The following is a 13,179-nucleotide window of genomic DNA, read 5'->3' on the forward strand; positions in this document are numbered from 1 at the left end:
CTGTCCTGCTGCCGAAAGCTCTGCTCTCCGCCAGGAAAAGAAAAAAAGAATCTGGAAAACAGAACTGCACTTGCACAATGGCTTGTTAAAGAGCCAGTTTTTAATCATCTTTTTTTTCCATTGCTCAAGGGGGAATTGTCTGCTAAGGTGCCCCAGTGGTGCTTGGCCCGTTGATGTCTTCTTTCCAAGCATTCAGCAAAGACAAAACGGTAGAGCGGGAGAAAACAGAACTTAGGAAACAGTCACACTCTGTATCTTTTTTGTGCCTTTTAAAAGGGACTGATGTCACTGTTGCTCGGGTGCATACCATTTCTCTTCCCTGTGCCCTTAGCAAACGTTTTTCTTCTATATGCCCACGGGTTTGTCACCACCAGTTGTTTACTGACTTCCAGACTTAAAAACTAGTAACTTATAAGGTCTGACTTTAAGTGTAATTGAATACAAAATTGGGGGAAAGTAAGGAGGCACACATGGGCTCCCCTTCTGTGAGGGCAGACGTCAGGATGCACGGGCATGCGGACCCTCAGCCTTGACCATTCAGGTAACAGCCCACTGCGCCAAGCTGGGGCCCGGAGGGTCCGTGGAGGGAGTGAGGGTTGGAGGAGGCCAGGTCCTCTCTGTGCATACTGGGCAGCTATACAAACTCAGGGTCCCCAAGCCAGCTGTCAGTAGCTCTGACAGGCAGTCACAGGGACTTGGGGGGAAATAATGACGGCGCAGCCATTTCCCTCTCTCCTATTCGTCCATTTTTTCTCTGTCACAGTAAGTTTCTGTTTAGTGTTCAGCAGCATAATCATCCTTCATTTACTTTGGCTTTCTCTTAAGACTAATATCTGTATGCAAACAGTCTCATTCCACACAACCTTTAGTAGTAGATCATGGAATTCGCATAATTAATTCCATAAATGGTCAGATGCCCTCTGATTTCTTGCCTTTGGATGTATGACATCATTGCATGCTCACCATGACATCATCTGTGTGAAATTTGTGACCTGAGCATTCTAACTTTTGTTTTGACCCTCTGAGGCCTTGTGGGTGACACTAAATGGACCCATCCCAAAGTGGAACCTTTTGTAGGTGCCCTACTTCAGGATTTACTCTGAAGTACCTCTAAAACACCACTGAAATAAGGTTGACCCCAGAGCTAAGCTCTCTGTACATGGTGAGAGTAAGAGGGGAGGAGAGCACACTGTTGGGCTTTCCTGGGGACACAGGTTTGTGAGAGACAGACAGGGCCACAACTTGAGCCCCACAATCGTTGAATCCCTTTTTATTTAGTGCCTACTTTGTTCAGCCCCTGGACTACGTGATCTCCTTTAATCTCCACGGTACCCTCCAGGTAGGTATTGGGTTACAAACAGATGGTGGAGGGTCCCTGGAGACAGGACTTGCCCTCTGTCTCTCCATTTCAGGCCCCACTCACAGAATCACATGGGAGGGGTGATGGATGGATGTCAGGAGTGGCTGGAAACAAGTTAAACATAAGCTTTCATAGAAGTAGAAGCCCATGTACAGGATTGGAAAACAAGCAAAACCAGGTATTTTTTTCTCTGTCCATTAGGGCCCATTTAATCTCTGAAGCCAAGATAGAAACTTGCCTCAGACATACCTATTTTACCAAGTTTTAGATCTTGGTGGTTTTTTGATAATTTACCTCTTTCTCAAGATTCCTGCCTTCTGCATCTCAGAAGCCTGTGAGTGGAACAGAAGGTGGGTTAGTGATGATGCTCTGGTTAGTAGCTGCTGCCAGCCCAAGGAGAAGAAAGACCTGCCTACGAGGTGGCTGCGGCCAGCCTTGAGAACGTTCAGCTCTGTCTCAAGTCTCTCTAAGAACCCAGAGAGACTCCTCGGAACAGGGCGGTCTGTGAGGAAGAAGGCGGCGAGGGGGGAGGCCTGCTGGGCTGGGTCAGCAGCAGCCCTCCAGGGCGGAAGGCCCAACCAGAAACAGGCTGAACAGCAGCACAGCAGGTGGAGCGAGGAGACGGAGTCACGCAGGTGCCTGAGCTGTTTCAGCAGAAGGGAAGTACTTCCAGTATGTGGGTGAGAGGGAGACGTGCTGGAACAATGGGCATTTCTTGGGGTGCGGAGCCCACTGCATCTCCTCAAGACAGCAAGGTGCATTTGCGCTCGCAGGCGTGTCTCTGGGTGACACTTGTACAGGGGTCAGCCATGCTTACTGTTGACCCCAAGTCAGCCCATCGTCCTGCTCTGTCTATAAAGGTCCATTTCTATGGTTCAGAACTTGCACCAGAGACAGACCTGGGAAGCCGCGGCGCTGGCACATCTCTGTGGCACGCAGGCCTCACTAGCTGAATCAGGACCTTGGTTCTCAGTAGGCACCACCAGCAAGAAGCAGCCGAGCTCCTGCTGGAGGGCATCTCCCTGCAGCTCCACCCCAGGCCTGCGACAGAGGACCACGCCCACTTCCTCCACGGACTGCCAAGGAGGTCACCGCACCCCTGAGCAAGCCTACGCAGGCCTGACCTCTTGACCATCCCTGCCCCTCCCAGGCACTGGTCACAGTCCCAAGGCTCCGAGCAGAGTCGGGGTCAGCCAGTGGCAGACACGCACACTGCTTACATCTGAGCTGCCGATGGCTGGTGGGCAGCCTGCTTCTCCTGGCATCCACTCCACCAGGATGTGCCACTCCCAGGCTGGGTCCAGGACACCTGGAGGGGTCATACTGCCCCCACTGGCTGCCCTCAGGGTCACAGCAGTCCAGGCCCGCGGCCTCAGGAAGAGGAAAGGTGAGGGTCCTGCGCAGCCCTAGGGGCTCGGGTGGTGGAGGGGGAGCTGCGTCTGGGTCAGGTTCAGGAGGCTCCGTGGCCTGCGGAACCTGACGGTTCCCATGTGACCCATGTGACCATGGGACCCAGGGCTGCAGCACATGGCATGGAGTGATTCCTGGCGTCCTGTTGAGGATCGGCCAGCCACCCTGGAGGGAGGTGGTGTCCTCCCTGTTCTATGAGGGCAGTCCTGGGTCCCAGGGACACCAGCTCATGGGGCAGCCCTGGTGCTCCAGGCTGGCGGCAGCCTGCATCTAAACTATGCTCAGTGGAGAGCAGCCCTGGGCTGGAGGAGAGACGGGTGAAGGAGACCAGAGGGTCAGCAGCCGGCTGTCACCACCAGAGGAAGAGGCTGCCCAGAGGCGGCTCTGCTCCTCCCCATAATGGGACCCAAGGGGACTCCAGAAAGCGAGGACAGTGTCCGCGGGTCTTTCTAGGAACTCCCTGCAGCTCGCAGCAGGCCCCAGCCATCTTCCCAGGCCCATGCAGGAGTCCACCCTCCAGACCCGAGTCTCATCTGTGACCCTTTCCCAGGCTCAGAAGAGGCTGTTCATCCCAAGTCCTCTGCACGCTCTTCAAGCTTTTACTCTTCATCAAGAATTCAGCAAACCTGGTGTTGTTCCTAACAGACAGCGACTGTGGTCGAAAGATGCCCCCAGGCTCTTGAGCGGGATGGTCTTGAGTCTTTTCCTCTCCCCAGTCTCTAACCCTGGGGCCATGGATGTGTGCTCCATGTGCCTCAGTTTCCCTGCCAGGGTGCTGGGTGGTGGTTTGGAGTCAGTGCCCATGGGAAGCTCTCAGTCAGGATGGCCCCTCCTGGTCCCTGCCTGGTGTCGGGAGCACCCCTACCCAGGACCCACACATTCTCTGCCCTTGAAAGAAAGTGAAAATGTTCAGACCTTGTTTACATAGCAAGGACAGGCAACAAGAAATGTTGTCACCAAAGGTGTGGGAAGAGCCTGGAAGTGCAGACTTAAGTCCTTCCAGAGAAGCATCTGGTATAGAAATTCGGATCAGGAACTCAGAATCAGGCCAGGATCAGGTCCCAGATGTGTAAGCTTGATGTTCCCTTCTCTGCCTCTGACATCGAGGCAGAAAGCCAGCCTCAAAGAACAGGTGAAGAAAGATTGGAAACCTGGGCAGCCCTTCCCACTGAGCCAGCCCCCTGCAGGGCTGACCGTGGTGGTGGTGGTGGTGGTGGTGGTGGTGGTGGCTATAAATTGTGGTGCACACTTACCTCCTAGAAAAATAACTTGGGCTCCACAGACAGCACCTGGGGACCATTTTGCAGGCCCATGTTGTGCGTAAGTCCAGACAGAATCAGCCAAAGTGAGCAGCCCTGAGTGACAGGCAGCATGGACGCAATCCGTCTAGGCAGGAAGCCTTCATGGAACCTGAGTCTAGGGGCGACCCTTTAGGGAGAGAAGCAAGACAGCTTTCCTAACCCCCGACTTGTGGGAGGAGGAGGAGGTTGAGGATCACCTGGGAACCAAGCACACCTGGGAAGGGAAAGCACCTACAGGGGCACCGCAGGTGGCCCTGGACAGCCAGGTCTCCTGATGGCCAGACTGGGCCCTGGGCAGAGCACGCTGCCCTGTGCCTGCCCATCAGGGTGGTGCTCACTTGTTCCTGCAACCTGGAAGCCCTGGGGGTGCCTCTGGAGAGTGCGGGCAAACCACCTGAGACAGCCCTGCGCCATCACCGGAAGCCCAACCTCGGGCATGAACAAGGGCATCTGGGGCATGGGCAAGGGCAGGGACTGTTGCCCAGTGTCTTCTGCATCCCCAAATTTTGCCAGTGTTGTATCAGGTTGGCTGGCCGGTTTCCCGGGAGTTTGTAAGCTCCCTGAACTGACTTTCTCCACCCCTGGCTCTCAGGTGCTTCCCCAGGTCTTCACAGTGTCATTGAAGACAGTATCTCCTTGGTGTTGTTGGGAGTACCTCCCTGTGCTGAGATTCAGCAGGAAACATCCCAACTCTGTGGCTTTCCTGGGGGGACTTGCTTCATCATGATCAATTATGCTCTTGTCCCACGATAAGCCCAGCACAGCACCTGTCAGACTCTTGGCTAAACAACATTGGCCAAATTCAAGGCTCCAGAGAGATGTACCTGAGAACCAGGAGCTGCACGTGCTCGTGGTGGCCAGGGTTCTCTTTGTTTAAGGTGGATGACTTCTCAAGCAGGAGGGGGCGTGTTTTTGTATGTCTCCCCCACCTACAGAGGTCTTGGTTCCGCACAGCCCCGGACCATATCCATCGGGCTTTCTCTCACATATTTTCCTACAAAAATGAGGAAATTTTAAAATAAAAATTGGCTCTTTTATTATGGTGGGTCTGGACCGACATCTTAAATGTGGTTTTCATTGTAACAGAGTAGAATATCTAGACCATATGCCTATTCAATGTGTGCTTTTAAAGCAGAAATATTGAAGTATTTTACAAACTGTATGACTCCGAAAAATCGGCACAAAAGCCCAGAGCTCTGTGTGGCATTGCCTCACGGACTCTCCCAGGGCGTGGGCAGCAGGAGACCCAGATACAGCCCAGATCTCCAGGAACACCATTGCCAACTTGGAGCCAGGGTGGTGGCCACCTAGAGGAGGGTTTCGGGGATTCTGAGGCTGCACTTCAGGCAGGAGGTCCTTGCTTACAGAATGTAGAGGAGGGCAGCATGTCGGTGTCATCCCTGGCCAGCTGGTGCCTCCCTGACAGATAAGACTGGGGTCAGAAAGACCAGGTGGCCTCACCTGGGCGCTAGTCAGCAGACCACCGAGAAGGAGAGGGGACCCCCACCCCGTGGATGCCCCTGTCCGGGAGAGGCTGGGGACCCGCTGCTAACACTGTTAATAGGGTCACAGCCAAAGGTGGTCAGCACTCGCGATTACCTGGGGGCTGATGTGCGTGCTGGGACAAAGAGCCTGCCTCTTTCACGACAGCGGAGGTGGACAGGGTGCTCTTCTCCCTTGTGGCCATGGCTGTTTAGTCCAGTCACTTTCCAGGGCTGCTGTCGGAGGCCTCTGGGTTGGCGAATCCAGGACCCACCTTGGCCTTGTGTGCTGACCGTCTCCTGCCCGGGCACAGCGGCGCATTCTCTGTGTGCAGTTTCAGTAACACGTCTCGCTTTGTGGTGTGCTTGTCATTAACTGAGTCGAGAAGCCCGTCCACCCTGGGAGCACGGGGTGTGTCCGGGTTCCAGGCTGCGGGGACCTGGGAGTCACCTCTGTCTCAGGACTCAGACTCGCGTCCAGCCGGTGAAGACCTGAGCGAGACCCCTGTGCCCCCGTGGAGCCTTTCCAGAGCAGAAGAGAGGGGTCCTCCGCCCCCTGCTCCTCGGGCCTGTGCCCTCGGGGATCTAGAGATGCTTGTGTTAGAGTTTGGGGCGAGGATCTGGGTCACCTTGGCCATGAGGAAAGGACCCTGCAGTCGTCCTGGCCCCTGGATCCCCACCCCGAGACCTAAACAGGCAGCCGTCCGTCTCCCCCAGATTCCTCCTTGTCAGGTGTCCCTGTGAGAATCAGCCCCGGCCTGGACACTGTTTTCAGCTGCTCTAGCCCTTTAACCCTTTGTCTGCTAGGATTCCACAAAAATAATTGATGACTGATTGGCCCATTAACCTTTAAGGAAAAAAAAGTTTGACAGCCGGGACTTGTGTAATGAGGAGGGATTCCTTGTGAAGTCGGCCTGACGGCTGAGCCGCCTGTCCCCGAGGAGGCAAAACTAGCCCCCCGGGGCCTCGTCTGCATAGAAACTGGACGCAATTAGTGTAATATCCGGTGTTATTAATGTCGTTGGGAATAATTGGGCAGGTTGGTTTCGACAGGTTCATGGTGCTAAAATACTATTATAGTGGACCTTTCCACAGACAACCGTTAAACACGGGAAACGGTTTAAGTCCCCGGGAGCCCAATCACAAGGCTTTATTAAACAGCCAAGCTCCGGAATGTCGCGCTATGAGGAGGCCCACCGCCCGCTGGCGCTGGGGCGTTGGTGGCATCTGGTCTTCCGTGGTCCGGGACTAACTTTGCCTCTTTCCGCTTGTGAGGCCACTGCCGTGGGGAACTCCCAGGACCTAGTTCTCATTCCAGGGAGTGAACTGGACGGAAGCCGCAGGTTCCCGCTGTTGGAGCCTCGGTCCTCGTGGTCTGCGAGGGCGGTGGTGCGGGAGGTGCTGGGCTCCGTCGATACCAATGGTTGGCCTCGTGCTGCCAGTTCCTATTGCTGCCATTTTTTTCTCATCTGATAACTCAGATGTCACCACCACATCACTCTGTAAAGTGCTGCATTTCTCCCAGGCCATTGGCGAGGTGGGTAATGCTCTGTGGGCCACTGAGATTTGCTGAGCGTTAATGATGGTGTTCTGTGCACGCGGAAGAAGGAGAAACGTTTGGGTCCAAGAACTGGGGCGTGCGATGGAGCCTGGAGATGTCAAGGGGCAGACTGGGGAGACCAGCAGGAGGTCACCTGGGAGGTACCCAATCCTCGGCCCATCTCCGTTGGCAAAGTCAAGACTGACGTTCAGCAGGACAGAAACCCATTTAAAAGGGTGTGGGTCACAAAGGGCGGATATTTGGGCTCCGGGAACTGTGGCACCGGTGGCAAGAGGAACCTGTGTCCAGACCCAGCAGACACTGGGCTCCCAGCACTTCCCACCTCTGCTCACTGTGCTGCCACCAGCTTTCTACCTGTCCACAGGTCGGGCCCCATGCAAGAGGCAAAGGCACTGCACCTGAGAACCAAGTGGCCCTGACCCTGCCAGGAAAGCGGAGGACACGTGCATCAGCACCCCCCAGAGCTGGGCAGAGTGGCCAGTGCATCATGCACTCTGATTGGCCAGCATAGGGAGGACCGTCCATCCTGCCCCTGGTGACCAGTGGCCAGGCAGCTGGTCACCCACAAAGGTAGCAGCAGGTCAGTCTCCAGCATGTGACCATTAAGTTTGCATACTGTGTCACAGGAACCAGAATGGCCTTGGGTAGTGCTTCCAAAAGCATTCTCCAGCCTGACGCCATCAGGCTGCTTAGAGGTTTCTGGGGGAACTACTATTAGAGAACCAAGCATCTTGCTCCTCCCGTGTCAGGAGGGAGAGAAGATTCCATAAAGCCACTGGGAGACCCTCTGGTCCCCACTGGGCACACCAGGAAAGGTCCAAAGATGGAGAGAGGATCTGCTTACCACTTTAAGATGGGAAGGTACTCAGCCAAGGCAGTGCCTGCAGAGTGCAGCCCATTCCTTTGTGTTGGTATTCCCTGCTGCAGATTCACCTCAAGGAAGCAGCTCACCCCTCCAGGGAAGCTATGTGCGACTCACGGCCTGAACCAGCAGTGGCTCTCTGATCCGTGTTCTGGTGTTTTATCTTGGTAGGCAGAGAAGATCACAGGGCCAGTATACGTCGACTCAACTCCGACCGTGGGCAGTCACTCCTCAGCCTCCCTTAACCACGAGACCTCAGTCTAGGGGCTTCCACGCAGGGATGCCAGGGGCCTCGTGGGGCTCTGCACCCAGGGTTCAGTCCCTCTTGGGAAGCGAGGTGCCCAGCTGGCTCCTGTTGAAGATCTCAGGTGCAGGGTCACGCCCTGCACAGTCTGGGCATAGGCTTCCATCTGCCTGCCCCGGGCTCCCACCAGGTGGACTGGACTCCTCTCCAGGGAGCCCAGTGGTCCACACCACAACTCAGCCTGGAGCCTTAGCCACACAGCACTATGAGTCAGGGGCACTGTGGCCTCTTTGGGACCTGTTGTTAGTCCATCTATGGACAAACCAGACATCTTCTGTCTCCAGGGCTGGGCTGAGATGTTCAGTTAGAACAAACAGAATAATCCATCGTATTTTCCTACACGTATGCTGGAAAGGTTGGTGGGCAGACAGGGCCACAGGGCCTTTGTGCATGCGTCATCTATACCACAGACCAATCATGATTACACAGTGACTGCAGTGACCACCCAACTCACTGTTGCGACACCCTCTACCCCGAAGGTGTTGGTGCCATGGGTGGTGGCTGCTGTCCCCATCGGTTCCTCATCTTTTCAATGGCCTGTGCTGTTCCAGGTCTAGTTATCCTCTGGTCTCCGATGAGTTGACTCTTGGGGCCTGCAGAATGGGTTTCTAACTGGGATGAAGCTTGGTTGTGCTCTGCGGGATCGTCTGAGCCTTCTCCTGGGCTGCCCTTTCAGAGTGGACCTTTCCTGGAAAGCCCGGGTCCCGTGGTTCTCACCGGCCTCCACAGGCTGGAGGGCAGGACTGGGCCCCTCTTGGTGGGCAGCACACCCCTGCTGGCTTGTGCCAGCAGCCTCATGTGGTAGGTTAATTCACTTGGGCCTTTACTGTCCTTCTCAATCTCCTATCTTTCACATTTGGACAAAATGGCTTTGTGTCTTCAGCCACAGTGTGGATTAAAATATCGGTCCAGGCAAGACAGGTAGCAGCCCACTACGGGGGCCTCTGCCTCCTTCATCCTTCCACAGAATCCTCCAGTGAGTGGCTGACCCCAGCCCAATTCGCCTGCCTCCCGTTCCTCCAGGCAGGGCCTTCCTCATCCAGGTGAACACTCAGGAGAGTCGCCCTGGTGGTCACCGCCAGCAAGGCCACACACTGCAGAGAGACCGACAGGGAGACCCAGCGCTGCCATGTACTGGCTGTGCAGCGAGGCTTCCCGAGGAGGGTGGCCGAGTGCTGGGCGCCAGGCTGCTGTGGTTCTCCCAGGGGTGTGGAGGCATCTGCCGAGGGTGGAGCAAGAGCGTGAAGGACTCCTGTGTCCTGGGTGTCCTAGGCACATGTCAGGACAGCCACAGGAAGGGCGGTCAAGTCAGGGGTCAAGTGAGGAAATCTTTGCTCAGTCTCATTCCCTAAGAATGTCCCAGGGCCAGGTAAAGGAGGCAGAGAGGCAGAGCAGAGGAAAGGACTGGGCACCGGAGGGAGAGGCACCGGAGGGAGAGGCACCGGTGTGCACTGACGTGGGAGATGTAAGTCGGACACCAGAATCGGGCCACAGGGAGCACCTGTGGGGTTTGCAGGGAACAGGCTGAGGTCCAGTGGCCTTGGTTCCCTTAAGTAGATTGTGTATGCCTGATGAATAGAGCCAAGCCAAACTGTACCTTCGTGACTTCGTGTGGAAGTTTCGTCTTTGCGTGGAATACTGAGAGCGTTGGAAGTAACTGCTCTTCAGAACGAGGCCCAAAATGGAGATGCTTCTGTGGCACCGTACCCAGATCTCCACCGTGGGTTTTGTCACTTTGTGTCCTTTATCTGTGTATAGGCCTGTGCCTGTGCCCCTACCACACAGGGGCATTCGCAGAGCAGCTCTGTCCCCCACGCCAAGTAGCTCTCTGCCTTTAGCTCCAGTGAATGGAGCTCCCAATTCTAGCTGAAGTCCGAATGTGAAAGCTGTCTGGAAGACCAGTGAGCAGGAGTCCTAACTAGGAAGCTCATGATTGTGATTGTTTTCACCAGATGATCCAATAAATCCTGGTCAGAGGGGGCTTTTATGTGTGCATTTGAATTTTACGAGTGCGAGCCTGCTAGTAGATCTCTTCAGTTCTACCCATAAGTTACCAAGTTTGCTTACGGTCAATCTGCATGTGCTGTAATTCTTTCCTGCCCTGTCAGTTTCCTGTAAGTTGACATAAAATACATGAATTGGGGTACTGTCTTATAAGAATCTGTGCAGAAAGGTTATAATTCATAGTATTAGGACATAAAAGCCCATGGATCAGGAGGCTGGACCTTTTAAGATCCACAGATGCATTGGCTCAGCCTGTAATTGCCAGGTGTAATTGCAGGTCAGCCAGGGAGAAGCCTGTTTGAAAGTCAGTGATTTTTTTTAATGAAAATCCAACAAGTCCCCCAGTGTCCAGGGCCTTCCTGGGGTGGGGGAGGGGCTGCAGATCTCCCTGCCCCACCTCCCCCCTTCCCTTTCTAAGGCAGGTGGAGGTTCTGCTTCTGCATGAACACAGGGGTCGCTTGTTCTCCAAGTTTAAGGGCAGTGGATGGCACTAGCGCTCCCGCTGGGTCTCTTACTCTCAGAGCACTGGTCTCTGGCTGTCCATAGTCAGGAGCCTGAGAGGCTCCCGTGTTTCCTGCCGAGCTCCGTCCCCTCTCTGGAGTCAGCTTCAGCAGCGGGGATGACGGCAGCCAGCCAGAGCCCAGGGCTTTGTGTACAACCTGGCCTCCCTGGGCACCAGTGTGGCCCGAGATCAGGCCTCTGCAGCGCCTCCTCACCTTTAGGGGAGTCACGGGCCTTGGAGAGGCCGGGGGAGGCTTGGCCCTCCTGACCAAGGTCACTTTCACTCCCTGAGGGTGGGCACTCTCTAGACACCAAAGGGTTTGCAAATGGGCGTGCCCACAGCCCCACCCTCCAGGTGCTGTTGGGTGCAAGACCCACAGGTTTGGGTCCAGCCCAATGGGCAGTTAAATTCTGCAAGAGCCATGAGGCTTTTTTACACAAAGCACGACACGATTCTTTACAGACTATGTAAGGATGTCATAGGAACGTGGCATGATTTTCTCCGTGTACTTGGCCGTTACACAGTATTGTCGGACAGTGCGTTGAGAGGACATGGACTTCCCCTTCCTGGACATTGCCTGAGCCCCACAGAAGTGGGGCTTGCCAGCATCAGTGGGATTGGGAGGAGGGGTCTCTCAGCCACCACAGGGGAACTGCATTTCTCCTGAGACTAAAAGGAATGAGGGAAGGTGGCTGGAGACAGTTGCTGTGGCCTTGGAGACAGGAGGCAGGAGTTGGGATAAGTGTCCTCATGGCCAGTGCTACTGGGCGTGTGGCACGGAAGGGCCTTGAGTGCCGCTGAGGCCAAGGCTGGCAGGAGGGCCTCGGAAGCCGGGTTAGAGGAGCCAGGAACCCAGCAGGTGGGAGCTCTGTGCCCTAGACAGGAGCCACTGAGTGGCCATGTGCAGATGGCAGAGAAGGTGCCTGGATACCACCTGGAAGGTGGGCTCTTCCCGTGGCTATAGGGCAGTCATGTAGCTCGTTCACAGGCCAGAGCTTGCAGACCGCTCACCCAGGAGGACCTCGCCCCTAAAGAGCCAGCTTCACATTTCTTGCTGGTGGTTTGTCCCTGGTCCTGCTCCTCCAGAGTGGTACCTCCTGGGCTGGTACTGGGAATTTAGGGCCAAGGTTTCTGGGCCCAGGCCCTGGGAGGGAGGTCAGTGCACCTGGCTAAACCAGGAGAGACACTCTGCTCTGTAGTGGTTCCCTTGCCCACTGCACAGGTGAGGGACAAGCTCCTAGGGAGTGGAGGGATTGGTCCAAAGACCAAAATGGGGTAGATGGTGTTGCAACATGTGGTCTCAGACTGCTCTCTTCCTATCCCAGAAACATGCCCCTCAACAGACTGCAAGCCTCAACTCGACCCTTCCAGTCACCTGGAATTCTGCTCTCAGGTCTGAGGATAGCAGGAACTAAAGCTTCTTCCACCCTGACAGGTCCTTTGCCGTGGAAGGACAGAAGTCTCTGGCGTCCTGAGGGCTGCGGTGTGGCTGCGTCTGCGCGCAGGCGCTGTGCAGTAACTAAAACCCAGTCCTGAGATGAGCCTCGATAACTTAATCTTCCTCCCACAGATACGATGGTCAGCAGTAAGTCACAAACTTATTCTCCTAAGTTGCTTGGTCTGTGCCCGACACAGAGACACTGACATCACACGCTGGTTCTCATTTTTCCCTTTCCCCGAGCATCGATTGAAACCTAGCTAAGCCTGCTGGCTTTAGGAAGCGGTCTCGAGCATGCCGAGGTGTGTGGATTCAGATCCCTGCTGCCGTGCTTGTCCAGGCCTGTGTGTGCTGCCAGCCCCATGCAGGTGCCATTGAACCCAGAGGCACTTTTGTGACAGAGCACTGGCAGAGGGGCTGCTGTCTCATGAAAGTAAACTCTTCATCCCCACCACTCTGTGTTTCAGAACAAGAAGAAAACTTTGAGTTTATCATTGTGTCCCTCACTGGCCAGACCTGGCACTTTGAAGCCACCACATATGAAGAACGAGATGCGTGGGTCCAAGCCATCGAGAGCCAGATCCTAGCCAGCCTACAGTCCTGCGAGAGCAGCAAGAATAAGGTAAGCCCTCAGCAGGCTGTCCCCCGAAATCAAGGCCTCTGATCATTAAAGAGCAGCAAAGGCCCAGAGTGCGGGCCCAGGTGACAAAGCATCAGGTGACGTGTGGATGACAAGGACCCAGGTATTCTTTGTGAGCAAAAGACTAAATAAGTGAAAAGATAAAAACACTCTGTCCATCTTTACCGCGTGTCATGCCTTGGTGTCCTGGCTTGGCCCTGTCCCTGTGGCAGGATGTCCAACACTGAATCTTTGTTCTATCAGGTGGACACGCTGAATGGACATGGCGGGTGTTGGAGTCTCCTGGGCTCTTAGGTCTTATGCATCCACACTTTGT

The 13,179-nt window shown here is 55.1% G+C and overlaps 1 protein-coding gene across 20 annotated transcripts in view; it reads left to right on the top strand.

Moving 5' to 3' along the window:
• Agap1 (ArfGAP with GTPase domain, ankyrin repeat and PH domain 1) overlaps positions 1-13,179 on the top strand; it is a 473,567-nt gene that overhangs the window by 393,382 nt on the left and 67,006 nt on the right. For all 20 annotated transcript variants that reach the window (XM_078018283.1, XM_078018285.1, XM_078018287.1 and 17 more), the window contains one exon: positions 12,691-12,845. In XM_078018283.1, coding sequence (XP_077874409.1) covers positions 12,691-12,845 — 155 coding nt within the window. The remainder of the gene's footprint in view (positions 1-12,690; positions 12,846-13,179) is intronic.

This window comes from Ictidomys tridecemlineatus, chromosome 7 (assembly GCF_052094955.1).
Source record: "Ictidomys tridecemlineatus isolate mIctTri1 chromosome 7, mIctTri1.hap1, whole genome shotgun sequence".
Classification (NCBI taxonomy): Eukaryota; Metazoa; Chordata; class Mammalia; order Rodentia; family Sciuridae; genus Ictidomys; species Ictidomys tridecemlineatus.